At 36.9% G+C, this 15,084-nt stretch overlaps 1 protein-coding gene across 2 annotated transcripts in view; it reads right to left on the reverse strand.

Moving 5' to 3' along the window:
- Positions 1-15,084, reverse strand: part of TMEM168 (transmembrane protein 168) — a 30,621-nt gene that overhangs the window by 14,515 nt on the left and 1,022 nt on the right. The window contains exons 1-2 of one of the 2 annotated variants that reach the window (XM_041727655.1): positions 13,012-14,925; positions 10,030-11,283 (exon numbers count right to left, since the gene is read on the reverse strand). In XM_041727655.1, coding sequence (XP_041583589.1) covers positions 10,030-11,283; positions 13,012-13,164 — 1,407 coding nt within the window. In that variant the 5' untranslated portion in view covers positions 13,165-14,925. Of the gene's footprint in view, positions 1-10,029; positions 11,284-13,011; positions 14,926-15,084 lie in introns of those variants that run through there. The other variant, XM_041727656.1, reaches the window with a different exon arrangement.

Below are 15,084 nucleotides of genomic sequence, written 5' to 3' on the forward strand. Positions count from 1 at the left end.
ATAACAAAAAGTCTTTTAGGGGTTTAATTGATCAAAGCAATACTTCTACATTATGTCAGCCATTCACATAAAAGAATTACTAAAGAATGTGACCACCATGACAACTTTATTATTTCTACCTTTAATTAGTACTTTTCTGATCAAGATGGCAATATAAGAAACTAAAAAATTGGGATGCCTGGGTGGGTCAGCAGTTAAGCATCTGTCTTCAGCCCAGGGCGTGATCCTGGGGTTCTGGAATCGAATCCCACATTGGGCTCCCTGCATGGAGCCTGCTTCTCTCTCTGCCTATGTCTCTGCCTCTTTCTCTCTGTCTCTCTCATGAATAAAAAAAATGAAAAAAACTAAAAAATTCACTATGCTATAATTTATAGCAAAGGTCACAAAAGCCTTCAGGGGCCAGAAAAGTGTTATGTGAAGCAGGATTCTAAAGGAAAGTGCATTACTGCCTAAAGGCATATTCTTAAGGCATTTTTAAAAACGTATTGAAATATAATTGACATACAATATTATATTAGTTTCAGGTGCACAACATAGTACTGTAACAATTCCATACATTACTCACTGGTCACCACCATAAGTGTAGTCACCATCTGTCACCATACAACATTATCACAGTATTATTTATATTCCATACGCTATATTTTCATCTGTGACATATTTTATAACTAGAAGTCTTTACCTCCTAATCCCCTTCATCTGTTTTGCTCATCATCCCATCCGTGTCCCCAGTGACAAGTACCAGTTTGTTCTCTATTTAAGAGTCTGTTTTGTTTAGATTCCACATATAAGTGAAATCATGCAGTATTTGTCTCTGTCTCACTTATTAAAGGCACATATTTTTTAAAAATGTTCTGGCTAAATAAAGCTGGTCTACTCAATCTTACAAGCATGTATATTCACTTATTTTGCTATACAGACATAGGATTTTAAAAAATGGAATTACAGAAAAATAGCACCATCTTAAGAAAAATTTAAAAAGGCCCTGCACGTTATTCTTAAAATCAGGATAGTTTCTAGAAGCAAGAATGAGAGGTTCAGGTTTGTAAACAGCCTTTCTGTACTGAGTTACTAGGAAATTTCGTGATATAGATACATAAAGAGAATTCATAAGCAAGGAATTTGATATTGTACAGTGGGGAACTAAATTTTGACATGTAAATTGTAATAGAATGCTGTACCATGAAAAAGTGTTTAAACAAAATGAAAAATAATCAAATCATTTTCCTTTATTTAAGACTATTATCTTGCTAGCTCCTCATCTTTCTAATTTCCTACAGCCAAAGGAATGGAAGTTCCCGTTTCTGAAAGGTGGCCCAGAAATATTTAAAATTACCCTTACTATCAAATTATGTCAAGGGTACTGACTTAGCCTTTGCATGTATACATATATCCATGTGTATACAATACCAGTGGTTATTACTGACCTCTTTACTACCTTAAAGGATTTTATAAACCTACTAAGATTTTTATTGTGAAATTAAAATATTATCAGTTTTACCATTAGGAAAAAAGGATTGCACAGTTTATAATTTAGCAATGAACTACATTAATGATAAACTTCAATTGCAAATCACTTTGTACATGACTCAAGTAGGAAGCCTTATTAACTAATTTAAAATTCCAATTAAAATGTTAACTGATAGTGATGTTATTCAATACTCTCATGTCAGTTATACAACACAGATGATAATATTTAAAAGGACTAAGGCAGATATTCAGAGGTTTACTGACAACAATTCATATACAACAGATGATCTGTTATAATCTCAGTTGATAATTTCATGTTGTCATTAATTTTTAAAAGTCAAATTTAACAGAAAAAACATTAAATATTTGTATTAGGTAATTTTGAGTAAGCAAGTTTAAAAAACAGTTTTAAATACACTATTAAGATAACACACACAAAAGCGAGCACTTTGGCAACACAAAAACTTAGTAATCTTAACTGAACGGATGGTAAATATGTCCGGGGGAGAAAAAATAAATTTAGAATGTTTTTATCCACTTGCCACTTTCAGAAAGCTTCAATTTTACTAGCATGCAAACAGTTATAGCTGTAAAAGTTATCTGTGACTTCGGTGCGTCCTTGTATTTTAACTTTACTTAATCAAAACTATTACATATAGGTACTTTTCTTCCTTCATTTCTCCAAATCACTCAAAGCACTTACAATCTATAGGACATGATGCAAATTTCAAAGCAGACAGAATCTGAATATACTAGCAGACCAATAAGCAACTGTAAGCAATATCCTTTTCTAGAATAGTTACTAGCTATTCTTTGCTCAGCTGGGCTTTCAAGTCATGGTCAAAACATTCAACACGTTCCTATCATAAAAGTTCTCAGGTAACAGGAACAAAATCTCTACGCAATATACAATGCTGGAATTTCATTTTTAAAAATCTGGCATTTACATAAGGGATAAAATTATTGTTTAGAAGTATTTTTGTATGAGTCATCTTAAGTAAAGCAGATTTGGGGAACAGTACACGTGAAAATCTAAAGAAAATGAAGTCCAGCTAAAAAAACAATATATAATATGTATATTACAAAGCAATATATAAATGGAAATATTATGTTCTTTGATATGAGAAACCCATATTTAAGAAACAATGGGCAACCTCCAAAAATCTGCTCAGTAGAGGAAATTTTAAGAACATTAGGAAAGCTACCTCACAGTTTTAAAGTCAAATGACTGTTTATACAGAGGCAATAGGGTCCAGTGCAAAAGACTTAAGCTTTGGAGTTAGACTTTGGTTCTATCCTAGCTCAGCCATTTACCATCATCTGTGTGTACATGGGCAAATTAACCTTTTGAGTCACAACCTATAAAAGAGGACTACAATTTATTTTGTGAGCTTGTAGTATAGATTAGAAATATGTGAAATATGGCTAGTACAATAAATGGTAGCTGTATTTTGCAGTGAAGCATTTTTAAATTGAAATGAAGTCATTATGAGGAAGACAAAAGAAAGCTAAATGACTTACTGTGTAGGAGATACTGATGTAGAGTTAAAGATCTAGTAAATGCATTAGGAATCTCTTTTCTTCTTTTGAGTAATCTCAGAATACAGATAGCAAAAACAGACATTTTTTTTAGATGACAATCCTGATAAAGGTGAAACAGTGGTGGCATGGGAATCAAACTCAGGAAGTCTACCGAATTCTACTTTTCCCGTTGGCAGAATAAGGAGGTTACATTAAATAATCTCTATGCTCATTTCCAACTCTAAAAATATGTGGAACTAAGTAAAGTGGTTAAGAGCTGTGAAGGCAGATTGCCTGGATTCATACCAGCTCTATAGCTTTGAGCAAGTTTCCTTCTCTCTCATGCATGTTTCTTATCTATGAAATGGGAATAATAATGGTACCTATCTCAGAGTGTCATAAGGATTAAGTAAACACACAAAGTACACAGAACAGTGTATAGCACATAGACAATAGTAAATAGTAAATCTTACGGAAAAAAATTTTCTATGGTCATTAAAATTTTTTAAAGCTTAGAACATCATCTGGGGAAAAGAAGAAAAACCTTGTTACTCCAAGAAAAACAAAATTAGAACCTTTGTTGGTCTTTTGGAGGAAAAGAAAAAGTACTCCTGTTTCATAGTGTTCTGGCAGAAATGATAAAAAAAATCAAATTAAAAGAATGCCTTCAAGCTAAAAAGAATTAGTGCCCCCCCCCATCTAGACTAAAACAGCTCAAAACTTTAGAAAGAGAAATGAAACAAAAAAAAATTATGAAACATGTGCACTTCTAGTTTTGGCAGCAGATTTGAAAACTCCCTGCTCCCCATGCCAAGTGAAGTAATATGGCTGATCCTCCCATCTTGCTAGAAATGAAACTGCTACATCTGTGGATTTCATCCCTTCATTGGATGTGAGGCTGATCTTGTTCCATCTGTCACACCCAGTGATTGCCACTGCTTCCTTTATAGAGAAATCAACTGTGATTATGGGTTTTCTGGTTTTGGTTAAAAGTATTCTACAAAAAGTTGCATCATACTCCCATGGAATCTGCAAATGACAATGATTGGCAAGGAAAGGTATATTAAACCTCATATGAATGATATCAGAGAGAATCAAACATAAGAGTGAGCCATGGGGGTATCTGGATGCTTTTCTCCCCTTTTATTCTTATATGAATTATCAATTATCACAATTTCTGAAAAGCCTATAAGGTAAGCAATAATACTAGCACAAAATGTGGTACTGTATAAGTCTGTCTTATTGACTTATTTAAAAAAAAGGATAAAAGAGGAAAGCAAATAGTACACTGAATGAACATAATACAAACTGCAGGAAACATCAGCTGTAATGTTCCATTTTAAAGTTAGAATGAGATTATGAATAGAACACAACAGAAGTCAATGGTAAATTCCAGATTTTTAATGGAAATGACTTAGAATGATACTATTGACTCATTTTGAGAATGTTATTAAACTCAGTAAAACTAAGGAAAAATAAAGCTATCCCTGTGAGAGTAGCTAAGATTCTATTTAAATGAAGTCAAAGATTTCCTAGGCAGGATATCAAAAGATTCATAAAAAAAAATTGATAAAATGGACTGTGGCAAAACTTAGAACTGCTCTTCAGAAAACATGGTAAGAGAAATGATAAGCCACACTGGGAGAAGATATTTCCAAGTCATATATCTGATAAAGGACTTACATCTAGAATATATAAAGAATCCTCAGAACTATTAAGAAAACAAGCAATGCACATTTTTAAAAATTGCCAAGAGATCTGAATAGGTACTTCACCACAGAAGACCTACTGTAGCAAGTAAGCAAAAGAAAAGCTACTTAACATCAAATGAATTACAGCCAGACACCTATTAGAATGGTTAAAAAACAGATAATACCAAGTACTAGTTATTATGTGGAGCAAATGAACTCCTATACACTGCTGGTGAGAATGCAAAATGGTGCAACCACTTTGAAAACAGTTTGGTAGTTTCTTAAAAGTTAAAAATGATTCATGTTTATCACATGACCCAGCAATCCCACACCAACTAAAATAAAAAACTACCTTAACAAAAAACCCTGTCTATAAATGTTTCTAGCAACTTATAATTACCAAAAACTAATTTCAACATCCCTCAATTGAGAAATGAGTAAACTGTGAGATACCCATACAATGGAATACTGCTATGCAATATAAACAAAAAAACATACACACAACATAGATGAATCTATACGAATTATGCTAAGTAAAAGAAGCCAGATTCCAACAGCTATATACTGTATGATTTCATGTATAGGACATTCTCTGTGAAAGAAGAGTCTAGGGACAAAAACAGATCAGTGGTTGCCGCCACTGAGGACTGAGAAAGGCATGACTTACAAAGGAGCAGAAGGGAACTCTGGGTGGTAAAGGAACTGCTCTATATTCTGATTGTGGTAATGGTGGCCACACAACTATTTGTATTTGTCAAAACTGCAGAATTATATACAAAAAAGGGTAAATAAAAAATTTTGTATATTACTAGGTAAAACTAACAAAACCAAAATTAATATGTGAGTAAGTAGCTAAGCCCTTTTTTGGAAATTAAGGTCCAAGCTACAATTGTATTCCACAAGGCAGATTAACCTTATGCTTTTGTTTGTTTGGTTTTACTCTAAGTAGTAAAATAACAGTACATTTAGCTCCTTAAAAATATACTTTAAAAAAATAAGCCTACTATAAAATGTTTTGTTAATTCCAAATTCCTGCTAGGTCATTAACTCAATGAAATCCATCATCCTACATTCCCAACTGCTCCCTTTATTCCAACTTTTTTTTTTTTTTTTTTTTAGCATTTTTAGGCTGTCCATGTCAGAACAGTATTCAACTCTATTTCATCAATTTATTTCTAATTTAACTTTTAAGATTTTATTTATTCATGAGAGACACAGAGAGAGAGGGGGGCAGAGACTTTGGCAGAGAGAAAGAAAAGCAGGCTCCATGGAGGGAACCCCATGTGGGACTCAATCCATGGACTCTAGGATCATACCCTGGGCTGATGGCAGGTGCTCAACTGCTGAGCCACCCAGGCGTCCTCATCAACTTATTTCAAGTTCTCTTCATATTCTCCTCAACAAGATATTAGGGAAAAAATTGCTGTTCTAAGTGTAAGACTAGCACTTTAGTCAAGCTATACTTGATTTAAAGCTAGCTCTACTCTCACTGATCCTAATTTTTTTTTTTTTCCTGCCACACAGGGTCTGTGCCAATCCCCCCTCCCAATCAGTGGAACTAATTTTCCAGTGTAAATCCATTAAAGGAAATTTTAATGAGACAATGGAAAATATGTTTGCATTTGAGCATTATGCTCACAAGAATGTGAAAATATGGGTTTAGAATATATTGTTAAAAAGCTAATCAGTATATCATTTTGAAATGTTAAAAATTGTTCAATTTCTACAGAACAAGATCTAATTAAAAGAATCTGAGATAGGACTTAGGATTTACTTGGATTAACAATGATGTTATACCAAGAATGGTCCTGAGCTTATTTATAAAACTCTTAATTTATTGACTTTCACTATATAATTTTCTGATGCTTCAATCAGTGAAAAGGGTGGGATCTTCTATAAATCCAGTGGAGTGTTTCCTAAATTATGTTTCACACAGAGGTTAATAGGTGTGGTGGTGGGGGAACTGGTTAATGAGGCATAATGAGGGGTATAGGCAAGGACTTCATAGTAAGTAAGTTTGGAAATGTTTCTCTCTTTGAACACTTTTTCTTTGAGTATACTCATTAACATCTCACAGAATACTCGGCAGAGCATAGTTTGAGAAATGTTTAAAAAGAAGATTAAGTCTTAAATTTAATTGCATCAAAGACACAATGCCTACATCATAGGCAGCAGTTACCAAATAGCAACTTATCAGGGAATGCGGACAAAACTCTGGTAGATGCATGTTAGTCTTAAATAGCTTAATTAATACCTTGTTACTCAATGGGTATACTTTTGACCAGGAGTTTCTGTATCACCTTAAATTGTTCAAGCTTTCTCCCAAAATAAATTTCAGTCTTCAAAATTTAACATCCCCACATGATTTCAATGCATGTTAAAGGTTGAGAAGCATTGGCTTACAACAGGAGTTGGCAAACTTTCTGTAAAGAGCCAGAGAGTTCATATTTTAGGTCTTGTAAGCCATAAGGTCTCTTCTGTACTACTCAACTAGGCTATTTATTATATTGAGAAAAAGGTCTATATATTAAGGTATAGTAATTAAAGATATACTTGGATATATTTCAAAATATACTTGGAAGAGAAGCCCAAATACATGAAACAAGAAAATGTCACTTTAACAATTTATAATGAAAATTTTTAATATTCCTCTCTGTCCTGATGGAAATCGACAGATAATCAGCAAGGATATAGATTTAGGAAGAAAACCACCAGCTTAATCTAGCTGCTATTAACCAGTAACAACAGACTGATCATTCTTTTCAAGTGAACATGGGTATATTCTCCAGAATAAAATGCATGTCGGGCCACAAAGCAAGTCTTAATAAAAGACTAAAACCATACTAACTATGTTCTCCAATCACATGTAAGTAAATTAGAAATCAGTAACAAAGAAATGTGAGAAATCCCTCAAACGTCCAGTTATCAGACAACCAACTTTTAAATAACCCAAAGGTCGAAAAGAAACTTCAAGGGAAATTTGAAAATATCTTACAGCATAGTACTAGTATAAGGTCAGACATATAGATCAAAGGAACAAAAAAGAGAGCTCAGAAACAAAGCCTTATATTCCACTGATTTTGGACAAAAGTGTCAAGGAAATTCAACAGGGAAAAGGATTGTCTTTTCCTGAACAGTTAGCTGTATTTTAAAACAATTAGATCCTTACATCATACCATTGACAAAAATTATTTCAAAATAGATCTTACACCTAATTATTAAAGCTAAAATAAAACCACTAGAAGAAAATTACTATAGGAGAAAATCTTTGTGATCTAGGATTGAGCAAAGACTTTTTAGATAGGATATTAAAAACACAGTACTTAAAGAAAAAGTTGATAAGTTGGTCTTCGTGAAATTAAAGACCTGTGCTCTTCAAAATGTGTCACTAAGATGGGATCCCTGGGTGGCTCAGCAGTTAAGCGTCTGCCTTCGGCTCAGGGAGTGATCCTGGAGTCCCGGGATCGAGTCCCACATCGGGCTCCCTGCATGGAGCCTGCTTCTCCCTCTCTGCCTGTGTCTACCTCTCTCTTCTCTGTGTCTCTCATGAATAAAAAAAATCTTAAAAAAAAAAAAAAAAAGGGTCACTAAGAAAAAAAGATAAGTCACAGACTAGGAAAAAACATTGTCCAGTCATCTGATAAGACTTATAACCATAATATAAGAACCCTTAAAATTCAATCACAAGAAGAGAAATAACTCAGTTTAACAATGGGCAAAATATTTGAATAGATATTTCAAAAATAAAGATAAATGAACGACTAATACACACATTAAATGATACTCCGCATCATTAGTCATTAGAGACATACAAATTAAAACCACAATGAGCTAGCACTCCGTACTTAAATTGAGAGGCATTCTCAAGTAGACCAAGTTAAATAAAATAAAATAAATAAATAAATGTGGAATGGAAGGACAGAATCTGGAAATTGATTCTCTTAAAATTATTTTTGCTGACCTATTCTTTGGAAAGCTTCTGTGTACCTCCAGTGGGGTACATACCAGAGTTGAAGTCACTGGTGTAAGAAAACAAGAAAGATATGGTGGCTTAGAAAGTAACTGGTTGACAGGATCTGATGGTCTGAATAAGTGTCAAGCATGAATGAGGCTGAGGAGTGTGCCTGGGGAGTGGCTACAGCCGGAAAAGTAGCTGACCAGAGAAAGGTGAGGGAAAGAAGCACAATTTTTTTTTAAGAGTTTCTGACATCATCTTCTTATCATCATCATCATCATCATCATCATCATGATTCTGATAGTCCCCAGCACTGGCAAGGAAAGTGAGGAAGACAGCCTCAGGTTAACACCCACAATGTTTTTATCACTTAGTTGACTCCTACACAGGCTCCCTGCCCTAGCCCACACTGACAAAAAGGTACCATGCCCAGGCAAGTCTCTCTACATCTCCCTTCAAACACATCTAGAAATCACTCTGTAGCAAGTAATTGGAACAAGGCAGAAAATTGCACCAAGCATAGATGACCTTCCTTTTTCCCCTACATCCTAATCTGACGTACTCAAATTACAACATTTCTCACACTGTAATAATTGTTTACAAGCCTGCCTCTTTCCCAGCCCAACAGATTGTGACTTAAGACCGACATTTCTTATTCATCTTGAGATCTTCAGCAGCCAGTAGAATACCTGACATATACCGCAATCAATAAATGTTCAAAAAATGGAAGACTAAGCTTAATATAAACTCCAACCGTGCAATTTAAATATCTTTGTCTACAAAAGACCTTTTTAAATGTCTTCAACATTTCATGGGCAGCAAATGTATTATAAAACCCATTTTTTTCTTTCTTAGGAGGAGAGCCCACTAATCTGTAATTAATTAAGAACCTGATTCGTTATCTAATCACCTTTTACATAAATGGGAAGGGGCTATATAAAAAAAAATGTGTTGTAGTGAAAAGACTAGTGGATTAGATAGAAGCTAGGTAACCTGTTAAGGCTAGTACCAGAGATTCTGGATGTGTCTTCTTGGGCTTTCACGTTCCTCCTAGGTGAGATGAGAGGATTAGCGTGCAATCTCAAAGCACCCTTCAAATGTTAATATTCTAAGGATCTTTAATCTCAGTGTTTAAGGAACAATTAGAAAGCAGAAGGCATGTCACTTGCTGAGTATTCCTAACATTTTGGTACCTCTTTGGTAGAGATCAAACTAAATTATACTGTCAATATTCATTCAGTACTTCAATTCCATGAACAAAAATAAGCACCAAAAAACAATCTCCTTTTGAAATCAGGAACTTGACTTTTCGATTCTGATCATTTAACCCTTGAAGGAAGCATTTAATCACACATCACAGGCACTGACATCATAAACAAACTATATGCTTACCTGCCAGGAAACTGCTCCTAAAATCGCTGTTGCAAGAAGACTAAAAAAAACTAACTGCTCTGAAATTAAGCAAAAGTGACGCATCCCTTTGGATGCCATGATTCTATCAAGGCTATTGTTATCTACCCTGTGGGTGAAATATACTTTATGGCAGTCATTTAATTTGGTATGGAATCCCCAAAGAGTTAACAAAAAAATAATATGGCAAATCATCCAGAAAATTCCAAAAATGGAAAAGCCTGGTATTACAAAATACCAGAGGTGAGTGTCTCTAAGTTTAAATGCTGAAAGAATAAAAAAGGTAAGCTCAATCATTCCTGTGAAAACTACTGAAAGTCTTCTGCATATCCTTCCACGGTACAAAAAGGGTTTCCACCTTTCAGTGACTGAAAGTCCACTAAAATAAATGTCAAGGAAAGGGTCAGTTATCAGGCAAATAAAAAAACATGCAAAAGCAACTGGATTTTTTGGAGTTTCCAATGAGGAGAAAAACAGCAAGACTGCAAAAATAACTAAGTTGGGAATAGCTAAGAAAGACTTCATTCTCAGGTCAATAATCAGCATGGCCAAAGCAACAACAAGTAAAATGACACTCAGCGACTTCTCCACCAACATAGTTGTGCTGGCAATAGCAAATCCAACAAGTTCCAGAAATTCAACTGTGGTTAGTAAAGTGGGTCGATGACGGACATACCCAGAAATTCTCTCCACCAGAGCACATAATATCCTTAATACTATGGAAGTTAGAAGCAAATATTTGGTTGATTCTTCTTTCACGTCATTTTTAAAGGATGAATTGTCAAGAAAACACAGGAGGCCAAGCAAGAATCCAAACCAAAGATTTGAGAGACTTAAACTTGCTGCTTCCATTGAAAAATAGTAATAGAGTATGCTGGCAATTCCAAGAACAAAAAGACCAAGGATAAAAATTACCAAAATTAAGGAATTTGCGGTTTTTTCCCATCTTACATAGAGACCTAAGCATATAGCAACCAATAAATTGATTCTGGCTAAATAGCCAAGATAACGCACTGAAGAATGCATATTCACTTCTCTGTTGACTTCTTCCAGTCTCGTCATTGCTAAATACAGACAATGACTAAAGCAGTAACGCAGTGATTTACACATGTAATCTGGCAATTTGGGCTTTCTCCCCACGGCACAAAAATTAACTGCTTGTTTTTCATCCAGCAAATCCAATGTATCCGTAACTCCTATTTCAGCATTTCCTCTGGTGGAATTATTTATAGTGCTCTAAAAAGAAGAAAAAAATATGTCAGTGTTAGTTTTATATAATTTACCTTTTATATTTATCTTCTTTGTACAAAATAATAAGAAAGTTTCTTCTGAAACTCTGTTTTAAATTTGACTTGCATGTCTCTTAATGGTAACTGTCTCTGGTTTAAAAACTCAGTTTATCCTAACAAAAATGACAGTGCCTTCTACTTAACATATGCTAAGATAGTATGATTAAATAACCAAAAACAGTGAAACTGATTTTCCAAAGACTAGAAGCCTTTCTTACTTTAAGGGCTGGTGTTTCAACTACATGCGAATATGAGATCTTGAACCTAGCTTAGATTGTAGTACATGGATTCGGCACAATCGAAGCAACTCCGCAGATAAACTGAATGATGAAAACCTACCTCTGATTTGAAAAGCACTAGTATCCAGGAATAGTGACCATTCTTACCTGCCTAAAATCCTCTGCATCTTTTTACAAGGCAGCTCTAACAAGATAGAAAATTGTAGTCTTCACATTGTTTCTAACCCACTTACCAGAAGTAAAGTTTAATTTTATTAAAGTTAGTCCCTAAAGTTGACGCGTAATTTTCCCTGTACGTTTATCTCTACTAAATTACTTGGGTTATCAAACCTCCTTTTAGATCCAGATACCATCTCTATAGCAAACCAATTCCTGAACTTTCTAATCAAAATTGTGAAGTTAGAATGCTAACCAGTATTTATTGTAAATTAAGAACTTCATACTTTTTAAAAGTTAACAACTATTTGTTAAAGGATCCAGATAATTATCTTAATCTTTGCTCCCACAAATTGTACTTAAAACATGACAGTGGTCAAAAAAATGCTTTATCTATCAGATAATTCTTCAAATTTTCTGGTATACTGTTTCAGAAGAACTGATCCATTCAACAGCTCATGGTTACACTAAATGTCCATGGATAACTCAACCAGATAAAAATTCAAAAAATGACTTGTGATCAGCTTATTTATACTTTAACAGGACACTAAAAGACAGACCTGACAGAAACATGATAACCTGGAATTAACACCTAATGACCCACTTGGCTGGGGAACAACGCCACTGAATGACAGACAGCCTTCTGTTTCTTTGCTCAACACTGTCAGTCTTTGTAACTATTCAACCCCTCTTCCTTGTCCTCAAATCTCACTTCCCATTCCCTGCATTCTCACTAGATGACTGCAACCAGGTGTCAGAAGAGAACCTCCTTAAGTCTCCAACACCACAGACCCACTCTACCCAGCATCTCCCGATACACCTAAGGCTAAATCTTTAGCCATACTGATTAGCTTTTCCCCTCTAACTCTTCCAGAACTCCACAATCTCCTCGTTCTTCAAACTCCCACTCTTCCCTTATCCATTAGCACTTAAACATCTGCAGAGCTCTTTTTAAAAACAATACCCCCCCAAAATCCCAGAAACAAAAGCAATCTTCACTCAATCCAGTCTTCTCTTCCAAGTTCAACCTTCTGTCCTCTTGACAGCTTTGACCACCTCACTTCTCACACCACTAAACGACAGTTCCCACCAAACAACAAACTGCTCTGGCAAATTCTAAAATGATGGATAAGCTCCTAAAACCAATGTGTACTTTTCACTTATTATCCTGCACTTCTTCAAACAACCTTTGACATCGTTGACTCCTCTCAACTTCTGAAACCTGCCCTTCCTTTAGCTTTCAAAGACCAACCTGCAGATTTTCTTCCTAACTCACTGACCTCTCCTTCTTGGTCTTCTTGCAGACTCTCGATTCTCAATCCATCCTTCGGATGTTCAATCACAGGTCGAGGCTTTCCTCTTGCTATACACCTTCCATGAGCAATCTCGTCTATTTCCAGGTCTTCAATTATTCTCTCTTCCCCTCCTGACATAACATATGTTAATCTACCTGATGCAAATAAAGCACCAGCTCTGTTCACTCTTAGAGCTAAAACCTTGGGGGATCCCTGCGTGGCTCAGTGGTTTGGCGCCTGCCTTTGGCCCAGGGCGCGATCCTGGAGTCCGGGGATCAGGTCCCGCGTCCGTCTCCCGGCATGGAGCCTGCTTCTCCCTCTGCCTGTGTGTCTCTGCCTCTCTCTCTCTATCATGAATAAATAAATTGTTAAAAAATATATTAAAACCTTGGAAAAAAGGGAAGCTTGTAAATAATATCCATAACATCCTTATCATAGAATATATGCAACCCCACTGTCAAAAATCAACATAATTGAATATTCTTAAACGGCCAATATACAAGTCTTTCCACATTGTAAACCTCTTCAAAGGAGAAACTGGCTGAATCAGAGAGTAAGACCACACAGCATCCCAATGTTTTCAACTGGTCTGCCGTTACTTGATTCAATGAGAAGTTACTTATGAGACAGATAAAAAATGGAGCACAGAAGAGCTATTTGCATAACGGAACTTCCAGAGTCTGTTTTATAAAACCCCATATACTACTCTAACTCTCCTCTTCTCCACCACCTATATGTAATCTCCACCGAGTCCTGTCCACTCTTCTTGGACACATCTGAGATGTTTCTTTTTTCCAGCCCCAAAGTCAAAATCCCAATCCCGGCCGCCATCATCTCATGCTTGAATGTCTCCCTGCATCGAGTGGTCGAGCCTGGCCTTCTCCAACAAGTGTCCCTTTTAGAATAAAAAAATTGTTAGGGGGATCCCTGGGTGGTTCAGTGGTTTAGCGCCTGCCTTTGGCCCAGGGCGTGACCCTGGAGTTCTGGGATCCATCAAGTCCCACGTCCGGCTCCCAGCATGGAGCCTGCTTCTCCCTCCTCCTGTGTGTCTTTGCCTCTCTCTCTCTATGTCTATCATAAATAAATAAATCTTAAAAAAAAATTGTTAGGTCACTGTTATGCAAAACCCTCCAACGGTTTCCCATCATCTTAAGCAACAGAGTCGAGAGTCCTTATAAAACTATTCAATTGGAGGTGAACAACTTTCCTGCCTCCTTTCTCTTCCTCTTGGGACTTTGTATTCCACTTTCAGCTCTGAATTGCATGACCGCTGTCCCCTCGCAGGTGCCCTCCTTCCCTCCTCCCGGGCTCCATCCCAGTCCTTACACCTGCCTCACTCCTGCTTTTCAGGTCTCCCTCAAATCAATTTCTTAGTGAGGCTGCCCCTGACCCGTTTATACGGTCCCTGCACTGCTGCTAGAATAGCGAAATGCTGGTGGTCATCTGTCCGATGTCTGCAGTCCCTCCCTACTAGATTCACAAAGTCTCACAGTTTGTCTTTAACACCATGTACGTGTATCTTGGCAGAAAATTTGGCACCGGGCCGCCCGGGTGGCTCAGCGGTCTGGCGCCTGCCTTTGGCACGGGGCGTGACCCTGGAGACCCTGGAGACCCGGGATGGAGTCCCGATAGAGTCCCGAGTTGGGCTCCCGGCAGGGAGCCTGCTTCTCCCTCTGCCTGTGTGTCTCATGAATAAATAAAAATCTTAAAAAAAAACTGGCACCGAGTGGGTGTTCAACAAGCACCTATGAGAGGAATATAGACTAATGAAGAAATAATTATGTTTAACGCCGATGCCAGGTACTGGTCACAGAGGCGCGGGGGCTCCCCTCAGCCCCCCTCAGCTCCCCTCAGCCTCCCTCAGCTCCCCTCACGCCCCCTCAGCTCCCCTCAGCCCTCCCTCAGCTCCCCTCAGCCCTCCCTCAGCTCCCCCCAGACCCCCTCAGCTCCCCTCAGCCCCCTCAGCCCCCTCAGCCCTCCCTCAGCTCCCCTCAGCCCCCCCTCAGCTCCCCCCAGGCCCCCTCAGCTCCCCTCAGCTCCCCTCAGCCCTCCCTCAGC

The sequence above is a fragment of the Vulpes lagopus genome, chromosome 13, assembly GCF_018345385.1.
Source record: "Vulpes lagopus strain Blue_001 chromosome 13, ASM1834538v1, whole genome shotgun sequence".
Classification (NCBI taxonomy): domain Eukaryota; kingdom Metazoa; phylum Chordata; class Mammalia; order Carnivora; family Canidae; genus Vulpes; species Vulpes lagopus.